General features: G+C 46.0%; 3 protein-coding genes across 3 annotated transcripts in view; all 3 read right to left on the reverse strand.

The window, feature by feature from the left end:
- Window positions 1–23,406, reverse strand: part of Neto (Neuropilin and tolloid-like) — a 316,873-nt gene that overhangs the window by 28,255 nt on the left and 265,212 nt on the right. The window contains exons 3-5 of the mRNA XM_065236417.1: window positions 9,435–9,824; window positions 8,822–9,339; window positions 8,458–8,632 (exon numbers count right to left, since the gene is read on the reverse strand). Of these exons, the coding sequence (XP_065092489.1) occupies window positions 8,458–8,632; window positions 8,822–9,339; window positions 9,435–9,489 (748 nt within the window). The 5' untranslated portion in view covers window positions 9,490–9,824. The remainder of the gene's footprint in view (window positions 1–8,457; window positions 8,633–8,821; window positions 9,340–9,434; window positions 9,825–23,406) is intronic.
- LOC135713266 (uncharacterized) lies at window positions 16,926–18,137 on the reverse strand. The gene is made up of 2 exons (XM_065236355.1): window positions 17,556–18,137; window positions 16,926–17,414 (listed from the first exon to the last, which is right to left on the reverse strand). The coding sequence occupies exons 1-2, from the start codon at window positions 18,135–18,137 to the stop codon at window positions 16,926–16,928; spliced, it is 1,071 nt and encodes a 356-aa protein (XP_065092427.1).
- On the reverse strand, window positions 18,240–19,286 carry LOC135713267 (uncharacterized). The gene has a single exon (XM_065236356.1). The coding sequence runs from the start codon at window positions 19,284–19,286 to the stop codon at window positions 18,240–18,242; it is 1,047 nt and encodes a 348-aa protein (XP_065092428.1).

Raw genomic sequence — 23,406 nt, forward strand, 5'->3', positions numbered from 1 at the left:
TGATCGGGGGTTCACTCTTCCCCCATCGGCCAGTGTACAAAGTTACGTGGGTTTCCCGCGATGGACATACCTAAAATCAAATCAGCCGAAAATGGAGACGGAGCCTTCTTGATGTCCGGAATAAACGCAGCGTCGACATCGAGTCTGACCATCACTCGAGAGACTCGGGCCGCGGTTCAACACACGCCGACTTGAAGATCCAGCGGTATAAAGGTCTTTCGTTGACGAACTTGAGACTCGAGCTGTGGACGTTCCAGAAGGTGGCAGCGTAGAAGAACAATGGACGACCATCAAGAATGCCTTTATAGAAACAAGCGAGAACAACCTGGGTGAGCTGCGCACCCAGAGGAAGATTGAGGAGCGTAGAGAAGCAAAAGCCGCGATAGAGCGGGTGAGAACCAGAAGAGCCAAGAACGAAGCCCGCCAACGGTACTCTACACTGAACGAAAACATCCGCAATACTTCGAATGATTATTGTATTACTCGAGCCCTTTAACAATATGCTGTCGTATTTCGGATGATTTCCTTATGGTTGAATTCGTCAGCAACTTATGAGCTGTCGCCCAAATAAAGGATGATATTTATTTGAAATTTGGTTGTAAAACATACAGGAATCAGAGGATTACTTGCAAATGCATTAGATTAGAATATTAATTCGATTGTTTACATTTCCATATTGAATAGCCATGAACAGCCATTCATCATGGATGCAAAAAATACTTGTTGGCAGAGGAAACTTCCTCCATCACGAAATAGACAATCTACGGTTTCCACGCTTTACCAATGTTCTTACCACTTCTAAAAGCGATGGCTATGCTTTCACCTCGTTTGTCTGCTCAGAGCAATAAGTTACGTTCCATAGAATTATTTTCATCATAGTTTTGAATGATTTGCTTTAAGGGGCTGAACAGTACCAAATGCATTTCAATTTAGGATGACTATCATTAAGCAGAGAGCATTACGCATCCCAACTGAAGGCCCTATCCCTTCTCATAACAATGTTTATCCTGTATCCGAGAGGAAAATCATCTGATTTCAAAACAACCGTCATCCGGTTGCAGCTATCATTTGAAAAGGCGATTTCGATGTTTCGATTTGAATGGTCTGAGGTTTCATTCGAACAGAGGACGGTGGTTTGGTACAGTGTAGAAAAGAAAGTCAAGCGCTCTTATAGACGGGACAAGCGAGCGTGGGTGAAATCCCTGGCTGACGAAGAGGAGAAAGCCACAAACACTGGCGATACACGCCTCGACTACGATAACTCACGACACTGACCAGCTGAAACGCTGGTTTGAGCACTTCGACGGCCAACCAGCCATCAACATCTCGGCTTGATCCGCCTAGGGTGCGGCGCATCACTCGCGTCAATTCCGAGGCCCCATCACTGCAGGAGATTGAAGCAGCTATCCGAAGCATGAAATCCAACAAGGCTTCAGGGGTTGATCGCATATCAGCAGAGATGTTCAAAGCTGACCCCATGCTATCCGTTCAAATGTGGCATCAACTATTCTGTAATATCTGGGACACCGCGACTTTTCCGGCCGACTGGATGCAGGGCTCTTAGTGAAGGTCTCAACGAAGGGGGATCAAACTGTGTGCGACAATTGGCGATGCATCATGTTACTGTGTATTGTTCTCAAAGCTCTGTGCAAAGTTATCCTGAATCGTATACAGGAAAAGATCGACGCGACTCTCCGGCGGCAGCAGACAGGATTCCATGCCGGAAGATCTTGTGTGGACCGTATTTTCACGCTCCGCATCATCCTGGAGAAGGTCAATGAATTCCAAGAGTCCCTTTATTTGGTATTCGTTGACTACGAAAAAGCTTTCGACCGACTCAATCACGAGATTCTGTGAGGCGCTCTAAGACGCAAGGAAGTCCCGGATAAAGGTAGTTCTGCATAACGGAGGCTTGTCCGACCCTATCCGGGTAGTCGCTGGTGTGAGACAAGGATGTATCACCGCTACTGTTCCTCATCGTAATCGACGAGATCATGGTGGGTGCAATTTACCGTGTACGGAACCGTGGGCTGCTTTGGCAGCCTATCACCATGGAGCATCTCAACGACTTCGATTTGGCTGATATGCAGAGTACGCTCAATGACCTAGCCGAACGCTCCTCTGCGGCGGGTCTCACCATCAACGTCCACAAGACCAAATCGTTGGATGTCAACACGGGCAACACTTCCAACTTTACGGTAGCGGGGCAAGCAGTGGAGAAGGTCTAAAGTTTCCAATATCTTCCCAACAAACAATTTTAGCTGCAGCTTAGCTTATACAGGCAAAAATTAGCTGCATAAGGCAAATTTTGGCTGTATAAGCTAATCTGCAGCTAAAATTATTTGTTGGGTTGGCAGCCAAATAGCGTCGGACGGCGGGACCAAGAGCGACCAAGAGGTGCACGAATCAAGAAGGCTACACACTAAGATTTTTTTACAGGAGTCAGTATTTATTTACTGGGTTTTCGAATTACTGAAAAAGTCGGTAAAAATTCAAATGACCGTTATCCGTAAGGAATCAATGAAATCGACCAATTTTATTTTCTATCATTAAATGGGGTTAACAGAACTAAGTATGTACAAGTTCAGAACAAATTTTCTCATTAATAAATTTTCCACAGATTTTTAAACTTTTACCGAACAGTTCCGCAATTCAAAAACTCGGTAAAACCGTATTGACTCGATTAGTGTGTAGCGGGCAAGGTGGATCGACCAAGTCTACGAGGCTGGTGACGTGTGGCCATGGATCGAGTAGAGTGGAGACAGCAGATGACATTAATGCCTTAGCCTGATTGGTATGGTAAGTAAGATCAAGAATAGGTTCACAAATTGATTTTATGGAGCGAGTTGCAAATTTGGTCCCCACTAATAGCACAACGTGTCACTTTTTCCTAATGCATTAGGAAGTCTAAACAAATGAAAGTAATGACAGAAGTGCAATACAGGGCGGACTCGATTATCCGGAGTCTTGAAAAAAATTTCACTCCGGATAATCGAGCCCTCCGGATAATCGAGCCATAAAAAAAAAATTTGTTTTGGTCTTATGTGATCTCATTTAATGTTTTTAGTGGTCCCATTGAACGCTATTGCAGGATTATGGAATCGGACCACTGGTTTTGTAGATATGGCCGGAACAAGTTCCGGTGTTTATGTGCCATGAGGCTAAATTTGGCTTGAAAGGAACAAAACCCACTAAGCGACTCATCAAATTAAATCAAAATTTGATATCAAGATCAACGGTGGCAAAAATTAAGTACCTTGGACCATATTGGCCACTTCCGGGGAAGTTCCGGGTGCCTCCGGAAAAGTGGCCAGAACCAGACTTGAATAATAACCTATCATGCGACACATCAGATTATATCAAAATTCGATAACCAGATCAATGGTGGAAAAAATTAAGTACCTTGGACCATATTGGCCACTTCCGGACAAGTTTGAGGTGCCCCGGGAATGTGAACAGAATCGGACTTGGATAGTAACCTCTCATGAGGCACATTAAAATACATCAAAATTCGATAAGAAGATCAATGAAATTGAACCCATGGACCATCCGTTTGAGAAGCGAACGTGTAGCCCATGGCGTGGTTGGCCCCTCAACTTGAGAAAAATCGTAGTCTCGCGACTCACACGAGTGTGTAGAGACAAAGTTGAGCTTGGCTAAAAATCACGGCTACCGTGAAGGCACCATATTTGACGCGGTTCCTAACTTAACGCACTCGATCAATTTCGACCATTTTCCATTAATATTTTTGAAATGTTAACATTGCAAATATTAGTTCCGGTGCTCTAGGAATGATAGTGTAACAATTCAACTGATGGTTGCTGATAAAGCGGCTGCAGGCGAAAATGAAGACGAGAATGCGGAATTCGATGTCATGTCTGATGCTGACATAGTCAATGCTGTGCTTAACCATGATTCACATTTTCATGAAGGAGAAAGCGTGACGAACACCACTCTGGATGAAACCGAGGGACAATTCACTGCTCTCGAGTAATGAATCGAAAATACGTGAATGAAAAAAAAAAAAAAAAAAATACACAAAAATTCATCATTACTTGTCATTACTCAAAAAAATGTTATCACAGTTAACCCACAAAAATGCGGATTATAGAGAAAATGTGAATGGAAACCGCATAAACCGTGTCCGTACTACAAGGGATTTGAATTAATTGGTTACAACATGGAATATCTCGAGATCCTGACCAGATAGAAAATTACTGTCTTGGGCAAAGTTGTTCAGAAGGTCAAGGCCTTTTTGTTGGTGGACAGTAGTTCAGCGTTTTCTCACTTCGTGGCACTAGTATACATGTAAAATTCTCGCATATATAAAATATTTCTAGATCCTTACCATACAAAAAGTTACTGTCTTCGGCAAAGTTTTTCAGGAAGTCCAGATCTTTTCGTTGGTGGAGTAGTTCAGAAAATTCTCACTACGTGGCGGTAGTATATACATGCAATTTTCCATATACAATAGCTCGAGATCCTGAGCAGATAAAAGTTACTGTCTTCGGCAAACTTGTTCAGGGTGTCAAGTAGTTTTGGCTGGTGGACAGTAGTTCAGAATTTTCTCATTACACGGCGCTAGTATAAAATATCTCGAGATCCTGACCAGATAGAAAGTTACTGTCTTAGGCAAAGCTGTTCAGCTTTGCAAAGCTTTTTTGTTGATCAACAGTAGCTCAAAATCTTCTCACTAGGTAGTGATCGTATACATGTTCAGTTCTCGCATGTGATACATCACTAGACCCTGACGAGATAAAGAATAAATGTCTTTGGCAAAGTTTTTCAGGAAGTCAAGATCTTTTCGTTGGTGGACAGTTGTTCAGAATTTTCTCCCTACTCGGTGCTAGTATACACATGCAATTCTCGCATTTACAATAGCTCGAGATCCTGAGCAGATAGAAAGTTACTGTTTTCGGCAACCTTGTTCAGGGGGTCAAGACTTTTTGGCTGGTTGACGGTAGCCTAGAAATTTGTCACCACATGGCGCTAGTAAACGTGTACAATTCTCGCGTATGCTAAGCTCGAGATTCTGAACAGGTAGAAAATTACTGTCTTCGAAAAAGTTGTTCATGAGGTCAATGTCTATTGCTTGGTGCACAATAGTTCAGAATTTTCACACTACGTGGCGCTAGTATACACGTGAAATTCTCACATGTAAAATATTTCGAGATTCTGATCAGATAGATTTCGCTAGTTGACAGTAGTTCAAAATTTTCTCACTATGTAGCGCTAGAATACACGTGAAATTCTCGCATGTGGTTTGTTTCGAGATCATGACCAGATAGAAAGTTACTGTCTTCGACAAAGTTGTTCAGGGGTCAAAGCATTTTTAGCTGGTAAACAGTAGTTCAGAATTTTCTCACCACGTGGCATAGATGTACACTTCTCGCATATGCTATATCTCGAGATCCTATTCAGATAGAAAGTTACTGTCTACTGGAGGTCAAAGTATTTTGGCTAGTGAACAATAGTTTAGAATTTTCTCATAAACTCTAGGCTTTCAACTCCTAAGCAACTTTTTTCAAGACAGTAACTTTCTATCTGGTCAAGAACGTGAGATATTTTATATGCGAGAATTTCGCATGTATACTAGCATCATGAAGTGAGAAAATTCTGAACTACTGTCCACGAGCCAAAAGACCTTGACCTCCTGAACAACTTTCTATCTGATCAGGATCTCGAGATATAGCATATGCGAGAAGTGTACATGTATACTAACGCCACGTGGTGAGAAAATTATTAACTACTGTTTACCAGCCAAAAAGTCTTGACCCCCTAAACAACTTTGCCGAAGACAGCAACTTTTTAGCTGATCAAGATCTCGAGCTATTGAATATGCGAGAAAGGCACGTATATACTAGCACCGCATAGTGAGAAAATTCTAAACCATTGTCAACCAACAAAAAGATCTTGACTTCCTGAAAAACTTTGCCGAATATATTTACTTTCTATCTGGTCAGGAACTAGAGATATTTTATATGCAAGAGTTTCACATCTATAGTAGCGCCGCAAAGTGAGAAAACTCTGAACTACTGTCCACCTGCGAAAAAGCCTTGACATCCTGAACAACTATGCCGAAGACAGTACCTTTCTAACTGGTTGGGAACTCGAGATATTTTATATGAGAATTTCACGTGTATACTAGCGTCGCGTAGTGAGCAAATTCTGAACTATTGAGCACCAAGCAATAGGCTTTGATATCCTTAAAAACTTTGTGAAAGACAGTAACTTTTTATCTGGTCAGGATCTCGAGATATATCACATGCGATAATTTCACATGTATACTAGCGCTACGTAGTGAGAAAATTCTGAACTACTGTCCACCAGTGACAAGGCTATGATCTCCTGAACAACTTTGTCAGAGACAGTAACTTTCTATCTTGTCAGAATCTTGATATACTCCATGTTGTAATCAATTAAGTCAAATCCCACGTAGTATGGTCACAGTTTTCGCGGTTTCCATTTACATTTTCCCTATTATCCGCATTTTTTAGGTGTTTTCTGTAATCAAAGTTTAGCTTGCTTAGATCAAAACAAGTTTTTTGAGGAATACTTGTTGGTTTCAGATCGTTTCAGCAACAAAATGGCAATGGAAAACTCATGTGTGTTGTACAAAGTTAAGGGTTACAGGCCCTTTGGTAAATTTTTTACGGATCTTCAAAAATTTTGTTCGGTTGCCATTCCCCCCCCCCCTGAAACGTGACGTAATTAGTGAACGGACCATCATGGGATTCAGTTTTTGTATGTTGTTGTGGCACATGATATGTTCGATTGCTTTCAGGTCAAAGTTAATTCAAAACCACTTAACGCCGGATTTTGTAACAAAGGCACACAAACACTTAAATATAGTCATTTCTAGATCTTATTAGACTGAGTCGAACGATGTATGTTACTCGTCCTCTGATCGAAAGTCGGTTTATGAAAAATAATTTACAAGATAGGTAAAAAAAAATATGACTCCGGATAATCGAGCCATTTTCTCCGGATAATCGAGCCCCGGATAATCGAGTCCGGCCTGTATTTTGCATCGATTAACTCGATTTGTTTACATCTGTTATCAAGGACCGTTTGAAAAAGTAATCGAGATTTGAACATTAGAATGTGGAGGTCCAAATTGAACCCCGTCGACCAGAAACCTAGCTTCACCTCCGTTGAAACAGCCATACACCCTCGGACGCTCTGTGGTATGTAATTATTGGACACCGCCATTCGTTGGATAGTCGGGGACACTCGAAATCGAGTGGGAATACCAAAAACACATTCCCTCACGCTCATTCTCCGACTCACACAAATACCATTTGTGCGCCATTACCGAGATACCGTAGACCGAGACAGTGTCGTTAAGTTGAAAATAAAACAGACGCTTTCCCTGCTCCTGACTTCACCGCCTACTGCTCGCTCCACCGGGGACGGCGGAGTGCTTGTTTTCCGCCACCTTCGATGTACAGATAAACCGCTATGCCCCGAATACCGGACGGTTCTTTATGGCTGGTTTACAGTTCGGGAAATCGGTCATGGGATTTGTGTTTTGTCACTCTTCAAGTAAGTTACCTAATGATAATTTTGTTATACTCAACACTCGGCTGCCTCAAATTAAATTTACATAAAGTAGCGTAGCTGCATTTGATATCTACAGGCATAATAATGCATGTAAAAGAAATGAATCTTAAAGAAAACATGGGTTAAAATTACCTAAACATTCATGAACTTGCTTTTCCGTGGCCGGAATCAAATCCCGTGACATTGTTTCCGAACTGTAAAGCAGCCTTTAATCCGAACATCTAATAATTAATTAAATATTACGTCTTCTTTGCAACATAATAAACTATGTAATGATTCTGAACGATGACATTAAGGTGATCCCTTGAAGATTCCACAAATGGCCATCATGATGACTGATATGCTCTATCACTTCGAATATTCTGGATCCCAAATCTCGGACACTGTTTCGACATCGCTCATTAGATTGCATCTCCCTAAAATTTGTGCTCTTGAAATTTTGAGTCGCCAGTAGGATCAATCAGAAACAAGGTTGCCACAGCGATTCTCCTTAAGTCATGTTAAATTCTGAGCATGATAGGCAAGGATAATCAACTTTTAAAATCATCCGGACTTATATGAACTTAGTGTCCGGATTCCGATGCATTACGGTAGACTCTACCCACCGCGATGTCAACCAAAAAAAACTGACTCACCCAAAAACGAGTTGTTTCAGTGGCGGTTTTCAATTCATAATTTACGATCGCCAGACGCCGTCCCTTCGATTAGCAGACTGCTTTCGGTTTGTTTGTTTGCGCTGATGTGACATTTTTTCCCAGAAGCCCCATTGTCCGACAGTCGGTTCCCCTACCCTGCGATCGCGTTCGTGTTGTGAAAATGTCATCCAAAATTTCTCTACACTCTAGCATCACGAATCCCCCGTGCCCATCCCCGTCCCCGCAAACGCAAACTTACATGACGTCGGCCTTGGCACGTATTCGTAGACGACGATGAAACCGTTGTACTCGATGTTCTCGTCCGAGTGGAAGCGCAACCAGAGGAAGCGGTCCTTCGAGGTGATCATCGGCGGGTAGGTCGTACCGCAGTACTTGCCAATCAGCGTCGAGAAACCGTGGGCACCGTCTCGGATCTGTTGTGCGGGGGAAATGAAAAAAAGAAAAGAAAGAAGATCACGATGACGATGATGATTTTCACATTTTCCGACGATCGTACAGCTGCACTCGCTCACCGCGCTCACGCTCTCACACAGCACAGGCAAAAGATCAAGGCCAGGGTGGCTGCGAGCGAGCGCCAAGCCATGACGACGACGACGACCTACCTCTAGAAAATCGTATTTACACTCCTCCGACGGTTCGATATGGAAATGATCTCGAAAGTCTAGCCTCACCAGAGACCCCAACGGGGCCTCCAGCACTACGACGCAGTCGCTATTGTTCGGGTAGTTTCCCGGAGCTCCCGGGCTGTACAGCATTTTCTGGTCCGGGTTACCCATCGTAAACGACTCGCAGTGTGGCATGGCCGAAGCCCCGGCGTACTCGGCCGGGACCGCCCTCTGCGGTCGAAAGTCCTTCCGTGGAATGAAACTAACTCCGCCATCCCGGTCCAGGTTGATGATATCCGCGGCAGCATTCGGTGTGGGTTCAGTCACCGCCGGCGGTGATCGTAGTAGGCCAAGCTGCGGTGGTTCTACCACCACCAGCGCTTGCTGTGATTGAGGCTGTTGTTGTTGTTGCTGCTGCTGCTGTTGATGCTCTTGAAGCTGACTGACCAAACCTTCGCTCGCCCCGACTGGCCGAGCACCTGCCACCAGTAATCCCAACAGCAACGACGTTCCGGCTGGAAATTTCAAACAAGACGTGTAAAATGCGAGAAACGACGGACATGACCTAATTGAATTACGGTTCAAGAAGAATTAATGGAAAAGTTACTACCTGCAATAACGTTGATTCCGACCAGAAGCACTGCTATAAATCCTCGGAGACTCATGTCTCTCTCGGTCCTCCCGGCCACCCGGCTCCCGGCAGCGGTCCGCACGGGGAAACCTCCACTCTGCTCCCTGCTTTCCTGCTGCCCTGCTCGTCTGTTCCTCTCGAAAATTTTCACTCTCTAACTCTACCTCACGCGCCCGTCAAACCGCGGACGCTTTTTACATCAGAAATTGTTTCTTTCTAGCTCGGTTGCCTCCTCCTCCGGACCACCACCGCATTCCCTGCGGATTTGATTAGATTGAAATTTGTCCTGATTTCAACACACACACTCTCTCTCTCTCTCTCTCTATCGTTGTTGTCTTCCGGATTGACGCGCCGTGTGATCGCAGCTGACTGTAATGAAGCAGAAGAATAGAATGGGCATTTTAGTGGGGTTTGCTTTAATTCAATTCTTTCGTTTGGGCTAATGGGGTGGAGAAATTGTGGTTAAAGCTTAGATAGGGTGAAATAAGAGTGATGAATCAATTTCATTTCATTGGCAGTTTCTAGTGCCAACACACGTACTTACTGTAGCGTGCGCAAGTGCGATAGATTTCTTAGGTTTTTTGACGTAGACATCGTCTTGCGACCGTCACGAAAAGGTGTAAGGTTTTGAACGCTTATAACTTTATCATGTATATATGAAATTAAAATCCAAAGACACCAATCGATAGGAAATAACTTTCACAATCTGCCATTTTTTTTTCGCCTATTTTTCATGAAAAACCTTTGAAAATGTACAAATAAAAAGTAATAATGTTATCACTGTTTTCATGAAATAAACGTTCTTCCCAAACCACACCGTCATAATCGAGTACCATTTGGTTGCGCATCGTTTTGATTGAACCTATAAAACTATATTAAAGCTCTGTTGTCGTTCCTCCGTTTATTAAAGCTTCGGACTAATGGGATTTCGGATGGACCAGGAGAAAGAAACGCGAACTACTTTTTAGGTTACAAATAACAACGTGTGTATTCTGCGAGAAAAGTGTTTGGAATGAGAAAAGCAAAAGTAAACAAAGTGACGTTTTTCCTCTACGCAGTGCCGTAGTTTGGTGGGGGCAAACCGAGCAGTGGTTGCCATCCCAACACCCCTGCTCAACCACAGCAAGGTCCAATACCTAGCTCCGATCGCAGCTTCTTGAAGGATGCCGAAGGTAGGGCCTTCGTCATAATGTCCGCCTGCTGGTCCGATGAGCAAACGAACTCCACTGTAATCACCGCTTGTTGAATGAGCTCCCTCAAGAAGTGATACTTGGTATCCACATGTTTCAGGCGTCCATGGTCTCTTGCATCCTCAGCAATTCTGATGGTTGATTGGTTATCTTCCAGAATCGTTATAGGACCATTGGGCTCGTACCCGAGATCCAGAAGAAGTCGTTTCATCCACAGCGTATGACATGCAGCCGTCACCAGCGCCGCGAGTTCCGCCTCGGTAGATGACAACGACACCGTGTGCTGTTTTCTTGTCGTCCAACTGACTGTGCATCCCGAAACCTTGAAAATACAGCCTGTGACTGATCGCCGATCGATGAGGTCATTTGCCCAGTCCGCATCCGAGAAAACCTGCAACAGCTCCTCTTCCGTCTCCGCTTTGTACAACAGTCCGTAGTCCAGCGTCCCCTTCACATATCTGAGAACCCGTTTGAGGTGCACCCAGTGTTCCTCATTCGGGCAGGCCTGGAACTGGCTATAGTAGTTCACGGCAGCAGACAAGTCAGGCCGAGCCGTGAGCGAAGCATACATCAAACACCCTACCAGCTCTCGATAGGGTTTATCTGTCCTCCGCTCCTCTACCCCTTTCTCCAACCGCAGGCGATTCTCCATGGGAGTCGAAATCGATTTGCACTCCATCATGTCGAAGCGGCGAAGCAAGCTCTCAAGATACCCTGTCTGGCTGATCTTCATGGTTCCAGCTTCAACGTTCCTCTTGATCGTCATCCCGAGAAACTGCTTCACCTCACCAGCATCAGTCATCTCAAATTCTTCGCTGAACTTCCGTTTAATTGCCTTCACGGTCTGCAACGACGCTCCGACGATCAAAACATCATCGACGTACACTATGACGATGATCCTTTCTCGTCCCTCGCCCATGGTGTACAGGCACTGATCATTGGCGCTCTGCTTCAATCCCAGCTTCTCGGTGAACTCGTGAAACCTCTGATTCCAGGCACGGGACGCTTGCTTGAGCCCGTAAATGGAACGATTTAAACGGCAGACCAGATTCTTCCCCTGCTGAAATCCATCCGGCTGGGTCATGAAGATCTCCTCACTAAGCGTGCCATTCAAAAACGCCGTCCGCACATCCATCTGGTGAACATGCAAACGGTCACGATTCGCCAACGCCAGAACCGTCCGAAGGGTGTCCAATTTCGCCACCGGAGAGTAGGTTTCCGTATAGTCGAAGCCTTGCCTTTGACTGAAGCCACGGGCTACCAGTCTCGCCTTATACCGGTCAGGTAGATCGCCATCCCCGCGCTTAATACGAAACACCCACTTACAGGACACAGCCTTCCTACCAGCGGGAAGCTCTGTCAATGTCCACGTGTTGTTCCGCCGCAGCGAATCCATTTCCTCTTCTATGGCTAATCTCCAGTTGCCCCAATCGTCACGCCGTTTCAGCTCAGCAATCGAACCCGGAATGTTGTCGACGTAACTCATTGCGTTTAAGGCGAATCCAGCGTACTCAAACTCAAAGTCTCTATGCCATGCCGGTGGAGCACGATCTCGTTGCGGTCTACCATCCTCCAGGTTAACATCCGCTGTTTCATCCCCGGATTCACTGGATTCACCGGAAGATTCTTCAGACAAGCTTTCATACTCTTCCTCAGACGACTCAGCATCACCACCACCGTCAGCTTCTTCTTCTTCGCTCTCCGGAACTGGACTCGACGAAATCTCGACGAACTGATCACCAGCAACAGGCTTGGGCTGCTCCTCTTGCCCGATATCCGTCTCCACAAAAACCACATCTCGAGCGGTCACAATCCGGCGCTTTACCGGATCCCAAACTCTGTAACCATTGGGAGAATAACCGAGAAAAATGCCGCGCCACGATTTAGAGTCCAACTTCTTCCTAAGCTGCGACGGTACGTGCACGAACACGGAACACCCAAACACTCTCAGTTTCGAAACGTCCGGTTTCTTATCTTCCCACAACTCGAACGGCGTCTTCTTCGTCTGCACCGCACAGGTGGGACTCCTGTTCAGCAAGTAGGCAGCTGTCTGCACGGCCTGGCCCCAGAACTCCTTGCTTACGCCCGAATCCACTAACATTGCCCTGGCTTTCTCAACGAGCGTACGGCTCATCCGCTCGCTGACACCGTTCTGCTCAGGGGTGTAGGCCACCGTCAGTTCCATCTGGATACCTTTATTTGCACAGAATTTTTTAAAATGTTTGCCGGTGTACTCACCTCCGTTGTCACACCGTAGCCGAGAAATTTGCTTGCCGAATTTGGCCGTCACCATGGCCTCATACTGTTCGAAACAGCGCAGCACCTCTCTCTTCGACTCCATCAGAAACACGACTGTGAAGTGCGTCCAGTCGTCGATGAAGGTGACGAAGAACCTTGAACCGTACAATCCAACGGGCGTCACGGGGCCACACACGTCCGAGTGAATCAGTTCGAGCACCCGCGACGAACGTCTCTCTTCACTCCGCGAAAACGGCTTCCGAGCCAACTTCCCGGCGATACACGGCTCACACGTAATCGATCCACTCTGTTTCTTGTCATTGTCAACTTTCAGTCCCGACACCATGTCGTTCCGCATGAGCACTTCGAGATTCTTCGCGGATATATGGCCGAACCGACGATGCCATAGCTCGAAATCTTTCGGAACCCGACCGCACGACAGCGCTTTTTCGTTTTCACTTTTCCCGATCGGTTCAAAATCCAGCTCGTACAGCGAATCACAACGTTTTCCACTGGCCACAATTTCGGAATCGCGATAGATCAGCGCTTTTCCCCGCTCGAACACGACACTCATGCCAGCTTTCTCAACACGCGAAACCGAAAACAAATTGTATCGAAGTTGCGGTATAAACAGTACGTTTTTCACGGTGCACTCAATGTTTCTGCCATCGGCAATCGACATCACTTTCACTGTTCCACTGTGCTCTGCGACGATGGACTCGCCGTCCTTAGCAACAGCAATTTCGACCGGGTTTTCCAGTCGATGAAGTTCCGTGAAGAGCTCTTTGTCCCGAACCAGATGATCTGACGCGCCGGAATCGATGAACCATTTCGATCGTCGTGCCTGCTGCGATGCACCACAGCCACTGACACCGACGAAACATACACCATCCCGATCCCGGTCAGCCGACTCGGCAACGTTCGCTTTCGAACTGCGATGTCCTTTCTGTTCAGACGGCTTCTTCTTCTCCGGGCAGTCAGCTAGCTTATGCCCTTCCTTTTTGCACCGGAAACACCGAATCTTCTTCTGCTGCTTCGTCCCGGAAAATGCAGCGGTATCACTGTTGGAGGGAAACTTCTCCGAATCAACACTCTTTTGCTTCGTTTCCTCGTCGAGTAAACGACACTTGACAAATTCCATTGTCAGGTTTTCCTCCGGCATCGTCTCGAGGGCGGTGACGACTGTGGAGTACGCCGGACCTAGAGTCAGCAGCAAATGGCACACTGCATCCAGATCTTCCATGGCCACGCCGGTTCCCCGGTATTCACGCAGCAGCTTGTCGAACCGAAGGAAGTGGTCCTGCAGTCGCCCACCGTCGAATCGCATGCTCAGCATTTGACGTTTGAGGTGCATCCGACTGGCGATGCTCTTCCTTTCGAAGACGCGCTTGAGTGCATCCCAGACCTGCTTCGGAGTGGCCTTGTCCTGGACGTACTCCAGCTGGGAGTCATGAATTCGGGAAACCAGCATTGATTTGCACTTCCGCTCTCTTTTCTTCCTCTTCTCGCGCAACGCATTTTTCTCCGTTCGCTGTGCAGCAGTATCGTTGTCTCGCTCTGCCAACTCGACCAAATCGTCAAGCTCCGTTTGCACACAGTCCCACAGCTCGTGCTCCTCCAAAAGCACTTGGACGCGGAACTTCCACGCGGCGTAATTTGTCCCATCGAACAAGGCAACGAGAAAACGATCACTCTTCACTTCCTCCATCTTCGCGACGACGATTAAACTTTTTCCGCGGCACCGAAATGTCCTGGGCCCATAACCTAATGGGATTTCGGATGGACCAGGAGAAAGAAACGCGAACTACTTTTTAGGTTACAAATAACAACGTGTGTATTCTGCGAGAAAAGTGTTTGGAATGAGAAAAGCAAAAGTAAACAAAGTGACGTTTTTCCTCTACGCAGTGCCGTAGTTTGGTGGGGGCAAACCGAGCAGTGGTTGCCATCCCAACACGGACGACGTGGCAATCAGAAACAGGAGCAAATCAGGAAAAGGTGGAATATTTTAAATTCAACCCGAGGAAAGAACGAGCAGAGATTTATAGAAGGAGAAATGATGATAATGGAATAAACCAAAACCAAACAATATTATTCTAAGGAACTGTGCATGTTTGCATGATTTCCGTTTTTATGCCATTCGAAATTTTGTCCATTCGACCTTTGCTCCCTTTTGGACCATTCAATCATTTGTCCATTCGATCTTTTGTCCTCTTTGGGCTATTCGATCTTGTCTTTTTGTCCAATTTGTAACGTTTCGATCATTTGTCCCACTTCTCATAATTCGACCTTTTGTCCATTCGATTTTGACGTAGGACTACGTCTTTCGGGAAGGATGCCAATTCTCGCGTAACATTTGAAAAGGACCTATCCTCGTTGATCGATTCTCTTCATCGACTTTCTCTTTGGTTTACCACGGCAACATAAACGAATTTCTCGCTAAGCTTGCAGCACAGTTCGACAGAAGATGATGTTAGCTTGCGCCTGAAACAACACACTCAATACGAAATTAATTTGCAGTCGGTTTATTCGCGAAAAAGAAAATCGATGAAGAGAATCGGTCAACAATGATAGGCCCTTTTCTCGTGTTGCGTGAGAATTCAGGGAAATGCAACGAAAATTTGTCAGACTTTAAATGCTAATAACTTGGCCAATAATCAATGGTGTTCGCGAGACACTACTTTCTTCAGGTTCCTTGGGACACACTTTAAATAACGCGGTGGACTTTAATTTATAAAACTATTTTATTACGCGAACAGAGTACATATATTTTTACGGTACTGAAATACGTGTTGTTGGTGATGTTTTCCTTCTAGGATTGGAACTATTCTTTCATCCGATCGACGGCTCAACAGGAACGATGCCTTGGATTGTGGTTCCGTTAAACCGAACATTAATATCGGGTGATTTGGGTCCCCGCTTACTTTCCGTGGTTTGGTACGTGTGGTTTCGGTGGTTGATGTTCTAGCTGATGCGATACTGAAGTGATCCGTGCGGTGCGTGACGATGTTCACGGCCGATCCGCACGGTGCGTCCGATGTGATCTCTGAATAAAATAAGAGGGTGCTTTTTCAATAGAACTACTGAAAATCAAAACAACTTGCCTGGACGGAGGCCCTAAGGCCTCCGGTGGACGCCCGTGTGGCGTCGACCATCCCTCTGCGTACGATTCGATTCGAGACGACGTTCTGACATTCGACGATTGAACTACGGTGACTGTGATGTTGGACCCACATTGCTGAGAAAGTACAAGCAGGTTGGCCATACCTGCTGGCGATCACAGCGTAGAACCAGGAGGACGAATTTGCGCACTTCTTCCTCAGGATTACTGTCACTGTTTGGTCGTACCTCCAAATATCAAACGTGTTTGGGAGTGTGAATTTCGAATCGAGCTGAACATAAATTTGACGGTTAGCACCATTGCTAAACACCGTCTTGACTGGACCTCAACAAGACTGGATGCACATGCAAATACCACCACCGAAAATGACACATATTACCTCGAAATTGGACGCTAGACAACTCAAATTTGGCGAAAGAGTGTCGGGTGTTTTGGGTTGAGCGATTACTTTTTAGAAATTTGAAATAATGCATAACTTAACTGGGTGTGCGGAGGCCTCTCGACCTCCGCCGTTGGAGGAGTCCTAGTTCTCCTCTTCTGACATAGAAAGATTGTCTCTGATTGGCAGTACACAGATCTTTGAGATCGCTCGCCTGTAACTGCCTTCCTTGGTCCGGACGGTTGCAACTCGGATATTTCCGTCAGATCCTGGGTGAACCTCTGTCACCCGTGCCAGCTGCCACTTCAACGGTGGGAGATTCTCCTCCTTGAGAACAACCATAGTTCCAATTGCTATGTTGTTCCTCTGACGCGTCCATTTTGTCCTGTTGTGGAGATTTGACAAATACTGCTCCGACCATTTCTTCCACAGTTTCTGGGTAAATGCTTGCACCATTTGCCAAGCTGAAAGTCTGTTTTCGGGAATTGCACAGAGATTGGGCTCTGGAATGGCCGCTGAATCAAGAAATGTCCTGGTGTAAGCGCTTAGAAGTCGTCTGGATCGTTGCTAATGGGTGTCAGGGGTCGGGAATTCAGGATTGCTTCCGTCTGAGCCAGCACGGTCTGCATCTGGTCGTATACCAGGCTGCGGGTGCCAATCGTTCGTTTGAACAGGATCTTGAATGATTTAACCGCTGATTCCCAAAGCCCTCCGAAGTTCGGTGATCGTGCCGGAATGAAACGAAGCTCGATTCTGTCCTCTGCCGTATGTCGTAATACTGCTTCTTTGAACTGTTGGCTGTCGAACAACCGTGCGAGTTCATCCAATTCCCTCTTGGAGCCAACAAAGTTCTTCGCATTATCACACATGATGAGAGACGGTTTTCCACGACGAGATGTGAACCTCCTCAACGCAGCCAGGAACGCTTGAGTAGTGAGATCCGCTGATAGCTCCAGATGCACTGCCTTTGTAACCAAGCATACGAACACTGCCCACAAAGCACTTGATCGGATGCACTCGACGCTGAGGGTAGACTACGTAAAACGGTCCGCAGTAGTCGACACCAACCTTCTGGAATGGGAAGCATGGCGTTACTCGCTCGGAAGGTAGGTGACTTGTCTAGTCAGTTTCCTGATGCTTGTAGGCCAGAACTGCTCTCGAACGTTGGAAACTACTTGTTGCTGACCGGCATGGAAATGCTTCTGATGATAGTAAGCTACAACTGGTCGTGCGAAGGGATGCCGATGATCCAGGATGTAGGGATGTTTCCAACGCTCCGATACAGCAGCGTTCTTCAGCCGGCCGCCAACGCAGAGTAAGCCTTCAGCAAGTTGCGGATTGAGCGGAGATATTCTGGACGAATCTTGCACCTGACCACTCTTGAAAAGGTCTGCTAGTTCCTGGGGAAAACTTTCTTGCTGAGACAATTTCACGAGAGCCTTGATCGCATCGCCGTACTCATGGGAAGTGATGCAGCCCACTTTCCTGCAGAGTTGATTCACTGGAGACGAATTCCATTTAAACCGTTGAATATAGACAGTCAGTCGCACAAGATCTACCAGAGACGATCGAAGGCGGAAAATTTCACTCGGACTGACGGTTGGAAGGGCTGCTGCAATGGCTTTACTCTCCAGATCCGCCATGTTGAACTTGTTCTCATCGATTTCTAGCACTTTGGGCCAGTACTGCTGATCTAACTTCAGCCAGCAAGGCCCGTGAAACCAGCGTGGTTCGCACTGCAGCTGCACTGGGGTCATGCCTCTTGAAATAATATCCGCAGGATTCTCCTCTCCTGCGACGTGATTCCAAATTCCTCCCTTCGTTATGTGTTGGATTTCGGAAACACGGTTTGCCACAAATTACTTCCATCTAGATGGCGACGACGAAAGCCAGCAAATGACGATGGTTGAGTCTGCCCAAAAAAAAAAACATTTGGCAGTAACGTTGATGCTGTTGACGATTTTCTCGTAGAGGTGCGCTAGGAGCAATGCGGACGATAGTTCCAGGCGAGGAGTCGAAAATGATTTCTTATTTTTCTTCAAATTTTCGAGTGGAGCTACTCGAGATTTGGAGGTCAGAAGATGTACTGCCACGCTTCCATCTATAGCTGTAGTGCGAACGTATACGCATGCTCCGTACGCTTTGTTTGAGGCGTCACAGAAGCCATGCAGCTCTACTGCTACGACGATACGGCTTATTGCAATCCATCGAGGTACTGATATCCCGTCTAAGCTTGCTAAGTTCCGCCTGTACTCTCGCCAGTACTCCTGTAGCTGCAGTTCGAGTGGATCATCCCATCCACAGTCTTGCTTCCAGAGATCCTGCAGAAAGATCTTCGCCTGAGTTATTACTGGTCTTACCAGTTCCAAAGGGTCAAACAGTCGGGAGGCATCTGATAGGACACAACGCTTCGTTATCTCCGTTGACTCATTCCACATCGGCGAACTGAATCGAAAGGAATCTGTGCTTGGCGGCAAACCCAGCGTTTTCACAGACGAGCTCGAAGAATCCAATTCTAAAATCGAGCGTTCGTCCCTCAAATCCTCCGGCACCTCTGACAGCAATTCCTTGCTGTTAGAATTCCACTTTCGTAACAAAAATCCAGCTGATTGCAGTAACTCTATCATTTCCTTGATGAGCACCTTCCCTTCCTCAATGTCATCTACGCCTGACAACATATCATCCACGTAGAAGTCCTTTCTAAGGACCTTTGCAGCAGCTGGGTGCGAATCCTTGCCTTCATCGGCCAAGCGTTGCAGACATTTCGTAGCCAAGTAAGGTGCTGATGCAGTGCCGTTGGTAACTGTATTGAGAACGAATGTCCGAATGGGTTCTGTGACGCTATCTCTCCAGACGATTTTATGCAGCAGACGATCCAGTAAACTCTGCAGCACCATCCGATACATTTTGGCAACGCCTCCTACAAGAGCAAATCGATGTGTACGGAAACGGAGAGTGATATCCACTATCATGTCTTGAACTACGGGTCCACCATTAGTCCATCGTTGAGTGAAATGCCACTGGACGTTTTGCAAGAAGTGTCGAATACTACTCGCAGCTTCGTCATCGTGCTGTCAGCCTTAAAAACGGCGTGGTGAGGCAAGTCGGGGCACTCGTATCTTCTTCAAAAATTTCCTGCATATGACCCATGGGTAAATATTCGTGCATGAAATCCACGTACTGCCTTTTCAGTTCAGGATTCATCGAAAAACGACGCTGATGCGGAAACTTGCGGTTGGAAGTGACACAGTTAGCTTCGGCAACACGTGGAACTGCAGCTCTTCAGTGAATGATGAAATATCTTGCGATCTTGGACCCACTACAGCACTGACTAACTTCGTCGAAACGGCTTGAGATTGTCCAATACCTTGGATTGACAGAAAGACTGGTGTTTCTTCTAGCTTGAGCTTGCTAGCGAAACTCTTTGTCATAAGGCAGTGCTGTGAACACGAATCGATCAAGGCTCGTGCAAGCACAATATTGCCATAGTGATCCTTAATGCTGACCATTGCGGTCGAGAGAACGATGTTTTGTGTAGGTGTGATGGGGAGAGCTACATGTGTTTGGCTTGTGGTGGCGTGTTCTGTGGCTGGCTGAGTGTCCGAGTCTTGTGAGTTTGCAGTGTTAGTGGTCCGTGTCTGATGGTTCGAGTTTGCTGGGCTGGATTGTGGCTGTCCAGATTGTTGGTTTGCTGTCGAAGGTCATGACTGCGAGGGTGGAACGGAGGATCTAGATTGATCACTGTGCAACCAAGTGTGATGCTTCTGATGACAATGGCGGCACGTTCCCTTCTCGCAGTTTCCGGCGATATGCCCAGGATACAAACAGTTCCGACAAAGTTTGTTCTTGGTGACAGCCTCATTTCTCTCCGCCAACTTCATCCGTTGAAATCGAATGCACTGGAATACTGAGTGACGTGGTTTACTGCAAAAATGACATTTTCCAGCTGATTTCATGGCTGTGTGGCAAACTGCGATGCGTGGTATCCGTGGACTCGAGCTGGCAGATTTGGCTGGAGCGATTGATTGCAGGACCCTTGAGAAACACCATCAAATCTGCATACTTGGCGACTTCTTTGCTGTTATGATGTGTTTCCCAATGCCGGATTGTGGCCGAATCCAATCTGCAACACACCATGTAGGCCAGGATGGTACTCCAGTCGGCACGTTTTTCTAGCATCTGAATATTTTTCTCAAAGTCTCCAATCAACTGGTTGAGCCCTTCGTTTGTTTCTCTTTTGAGGCCTTCCACCGCGAATAGAGCGTCGAGATGAGCTTTTACGATCAACTTCTTATTCTCGTAGCGACTCTCTAACGCCTTCCACGCTACAACGTAATTGGCGGCAGAAAGCTCTATTGCGTGTAGTTCCTGTAGCGCATCACCGGACAAAGAAGACCTAAGATAGGTGAACTTGTCGATTTCCGAGAGTAGAGTACTGTTGTGTATGAGACTCCGAAAGCTGTCACGATACGGCACCCATTCGTGAACCCTTCCACTAGATGAAGGTAATTTCAGGCAGCTTTACTCTTGCGAATGGAGCTGCGGCTTGCACGCCCGATTGCTGGTTTCCAGAAACTGCCGTCTCACAGGTTCGAATCGATTGGAAATCCAGCAGATCTGCCTTCAAAACGTAATAACGATCCTCGAAATCCTGCATGAGCTGATCGTTTTCCTGTTGCTTTCCATCATCTTTTACTTCCTCTTCTTCTTTTTCGTGGACATCTTCAAGCAGCAACTCAATTTTTTCGCGGGTCTGGACGAATTTCGTAAAAATATTCTTCAACGCTTCGGGACGCACGGTAATCTGACGAGCATCCCTTTCTGCTTGAAAGTAGTAGCACTGCACTAATAATTTAACACTCCGAATACGATGCCTCCGAAAAACGTGTAACGGCAAGTTTGCAATGACACAACTTAGCCATTTCTTAATGAGTTTCAAAAATTGTGGTACCTTTAGAATTCCTAGGGTTTCTAGATGGTTTTGATCGCAAAAAACTTGAAAATAGAGTCGTCTACTTTTTTAAAAAGCGAAAAGAGTTGTTACACGTTTTTTTGAAAAGTGTGTTTGTAGGGTTTTGCAAGTGGCGCAAGATCTGTAACTTAGATTAATGGGCACAAATGTTCACAATTAGCCAGAATACAGTCATGGTTCCTATATATGGATCCTGGACACAACGGAACGGTCCTCGAAAAATCCGGAACATCCGTAAAAATGGTCAATCCATGATCCTGATCCTAGAGCTCTGCGGTTTTTTTTGAAAACTTTAGGAACTGTGATATAAACAAATATTTGGGGTCGTGACATAAAATGTACCTGGATGGCCATGGGACCGTCCTCCGGAAGATCCGGAACATCCGTCAAAGTGGACAATCCATGAAACTGATCCTAGAGCTCCGTGTTTTTTTTCAACATTAGGATCTGTGATATAAGAATGAATTTGGGTCATGGACCAAGATGGCCATATTAGCTAAGCCCAGCGGAAGATCCGGAACATCCGTAAAAGTGGTAAATCCACGATCCTGATCCTAGAGCTCCGTGGTTTTCTTGAAAACATTAAGAACTGTGATGTTAGAAAGAATTTAGGCTTGTGACATAAACATGAACCTGGATGTCCATGGGACCGTCCTCCGAAAGATCCGGAACATTCGTGAAAGTGGAAAATTCACGAAACTGATCCTAGAGCTCCGTGGTTTTCTTGAAAACGTTAGGAACTGTGATATTAGAATGAATTTGGGATCGTGACATAAACATGGACCCAGATGGCCATCGGAACGTCCTCCAGAAGATCCGAAAAATTCCGCAGTTTTTGAAAAAAAAACACTAAGAACTGAGATGATAGAATGAATTTGGGGTCGTGACCTAAACATGGACCTTGATGGCCATGAGATCGTCCTCTGGAAGATCCGGAACATCCGAACTGATCCGAGAGCTCCGTGGTTTTCTTGAAAACGTTAGGAACTGTGATATTAGAATGATTTTGGGATCGTGACATAAACATGGACCCAGATGGCCATCGAAATGTCCTCCGAAAGATCAGAAAAATCCGTAAAAGTGGTCAATGTATGGAACTGATCCTAGAGCTCCACGGTTTTTTTCGAAAACACTTGGAACTGTCATATATAAATTAATTTGCAGTCGTGACATAAACATGTACCCAGAAGGCCAAGGGACCGTCCTTCGCAAGATCTAGAACATCTTTAAAAATGGTCAACCCTCGAAACTGATCCTAGAGTTCTTCGGTTTTTCGAAAGCATGTTGAACTGCGATATAAGAAATATTTTGGGATCATGACATAAACATGGACCCAAATGGCCATGGGACTATCCTCTGGTAAGTCCAGAACATCCGTAAAAGAGGTCAATCAATGAAACTGATCCTAGAGCTCCGCAGTTTTTTTCCAAAAATATTAGGAACTGTGATATAAGAATGAATTTGTGATCGTGACTCAAACATGTACCTAGATAGCCATGGGACCGTCGTCCGGAAGATCAACAACATCCGTAAAATGGTCAGTCTATAAAATTGAGGGGTGGAAGCATTACTATGACGAGCACCTCAACGGTGATGCAGCAGAAAACGAAGGTGGCACGGCAACAGACCTTGGAGCACGCGCAGAAGACGACAGGCTACCGGCCCCTGATCTTCAAGAAGTTGAGGAGGAGATCGGTCGACTGAAGAACAACAAAGCAACTGGTGTAGATCAACAACCAAGTGAGCTATTAAAATACGGTGGTGAAGCACTGGCTAGAGCGCTGCACTGGGTAATTGCCAAGATTTGAGAGGAGGGGATATTACCGGAGGAGTTAAGCAAGGTGTTGTATGCCCAATCTACAAAAAGGGCGACAAGTTGAATTGCTGCAACTACCGCGCGATCACACTGCTGAGCACCGCTTACAAGGTACTCTCCCAAATTTTACGCCGCCGCCTGTCACCATTTGCAAGAGATTTCTTGGGCAATACCAGCAGGAATTCATGGGTTCATATTCGCGATTCGGCAGGTTCTGCAGAAATGCCACAAATGCAAC

The sequence above is a fragment of the Ochlerotatus camptorhynchus genome, unplaced genomic scaffold, assembly GCF_037179485.1.
Source record: "Ochlerotatus camptorhynchus isolate MF236.1 unplaced genomic scaffold, CSIRO-AGI_Acam_v1.1 ptg000550l, whole genome shotgun sequence".
NCBI classification, from domain to species: domain Eukaryota; kingdom Metazoa; phylum Arthropoda; class Insecta; order Diptera; family Culicidae; genus Ochlerotatus; species Ochlerotatus camptorhynchus.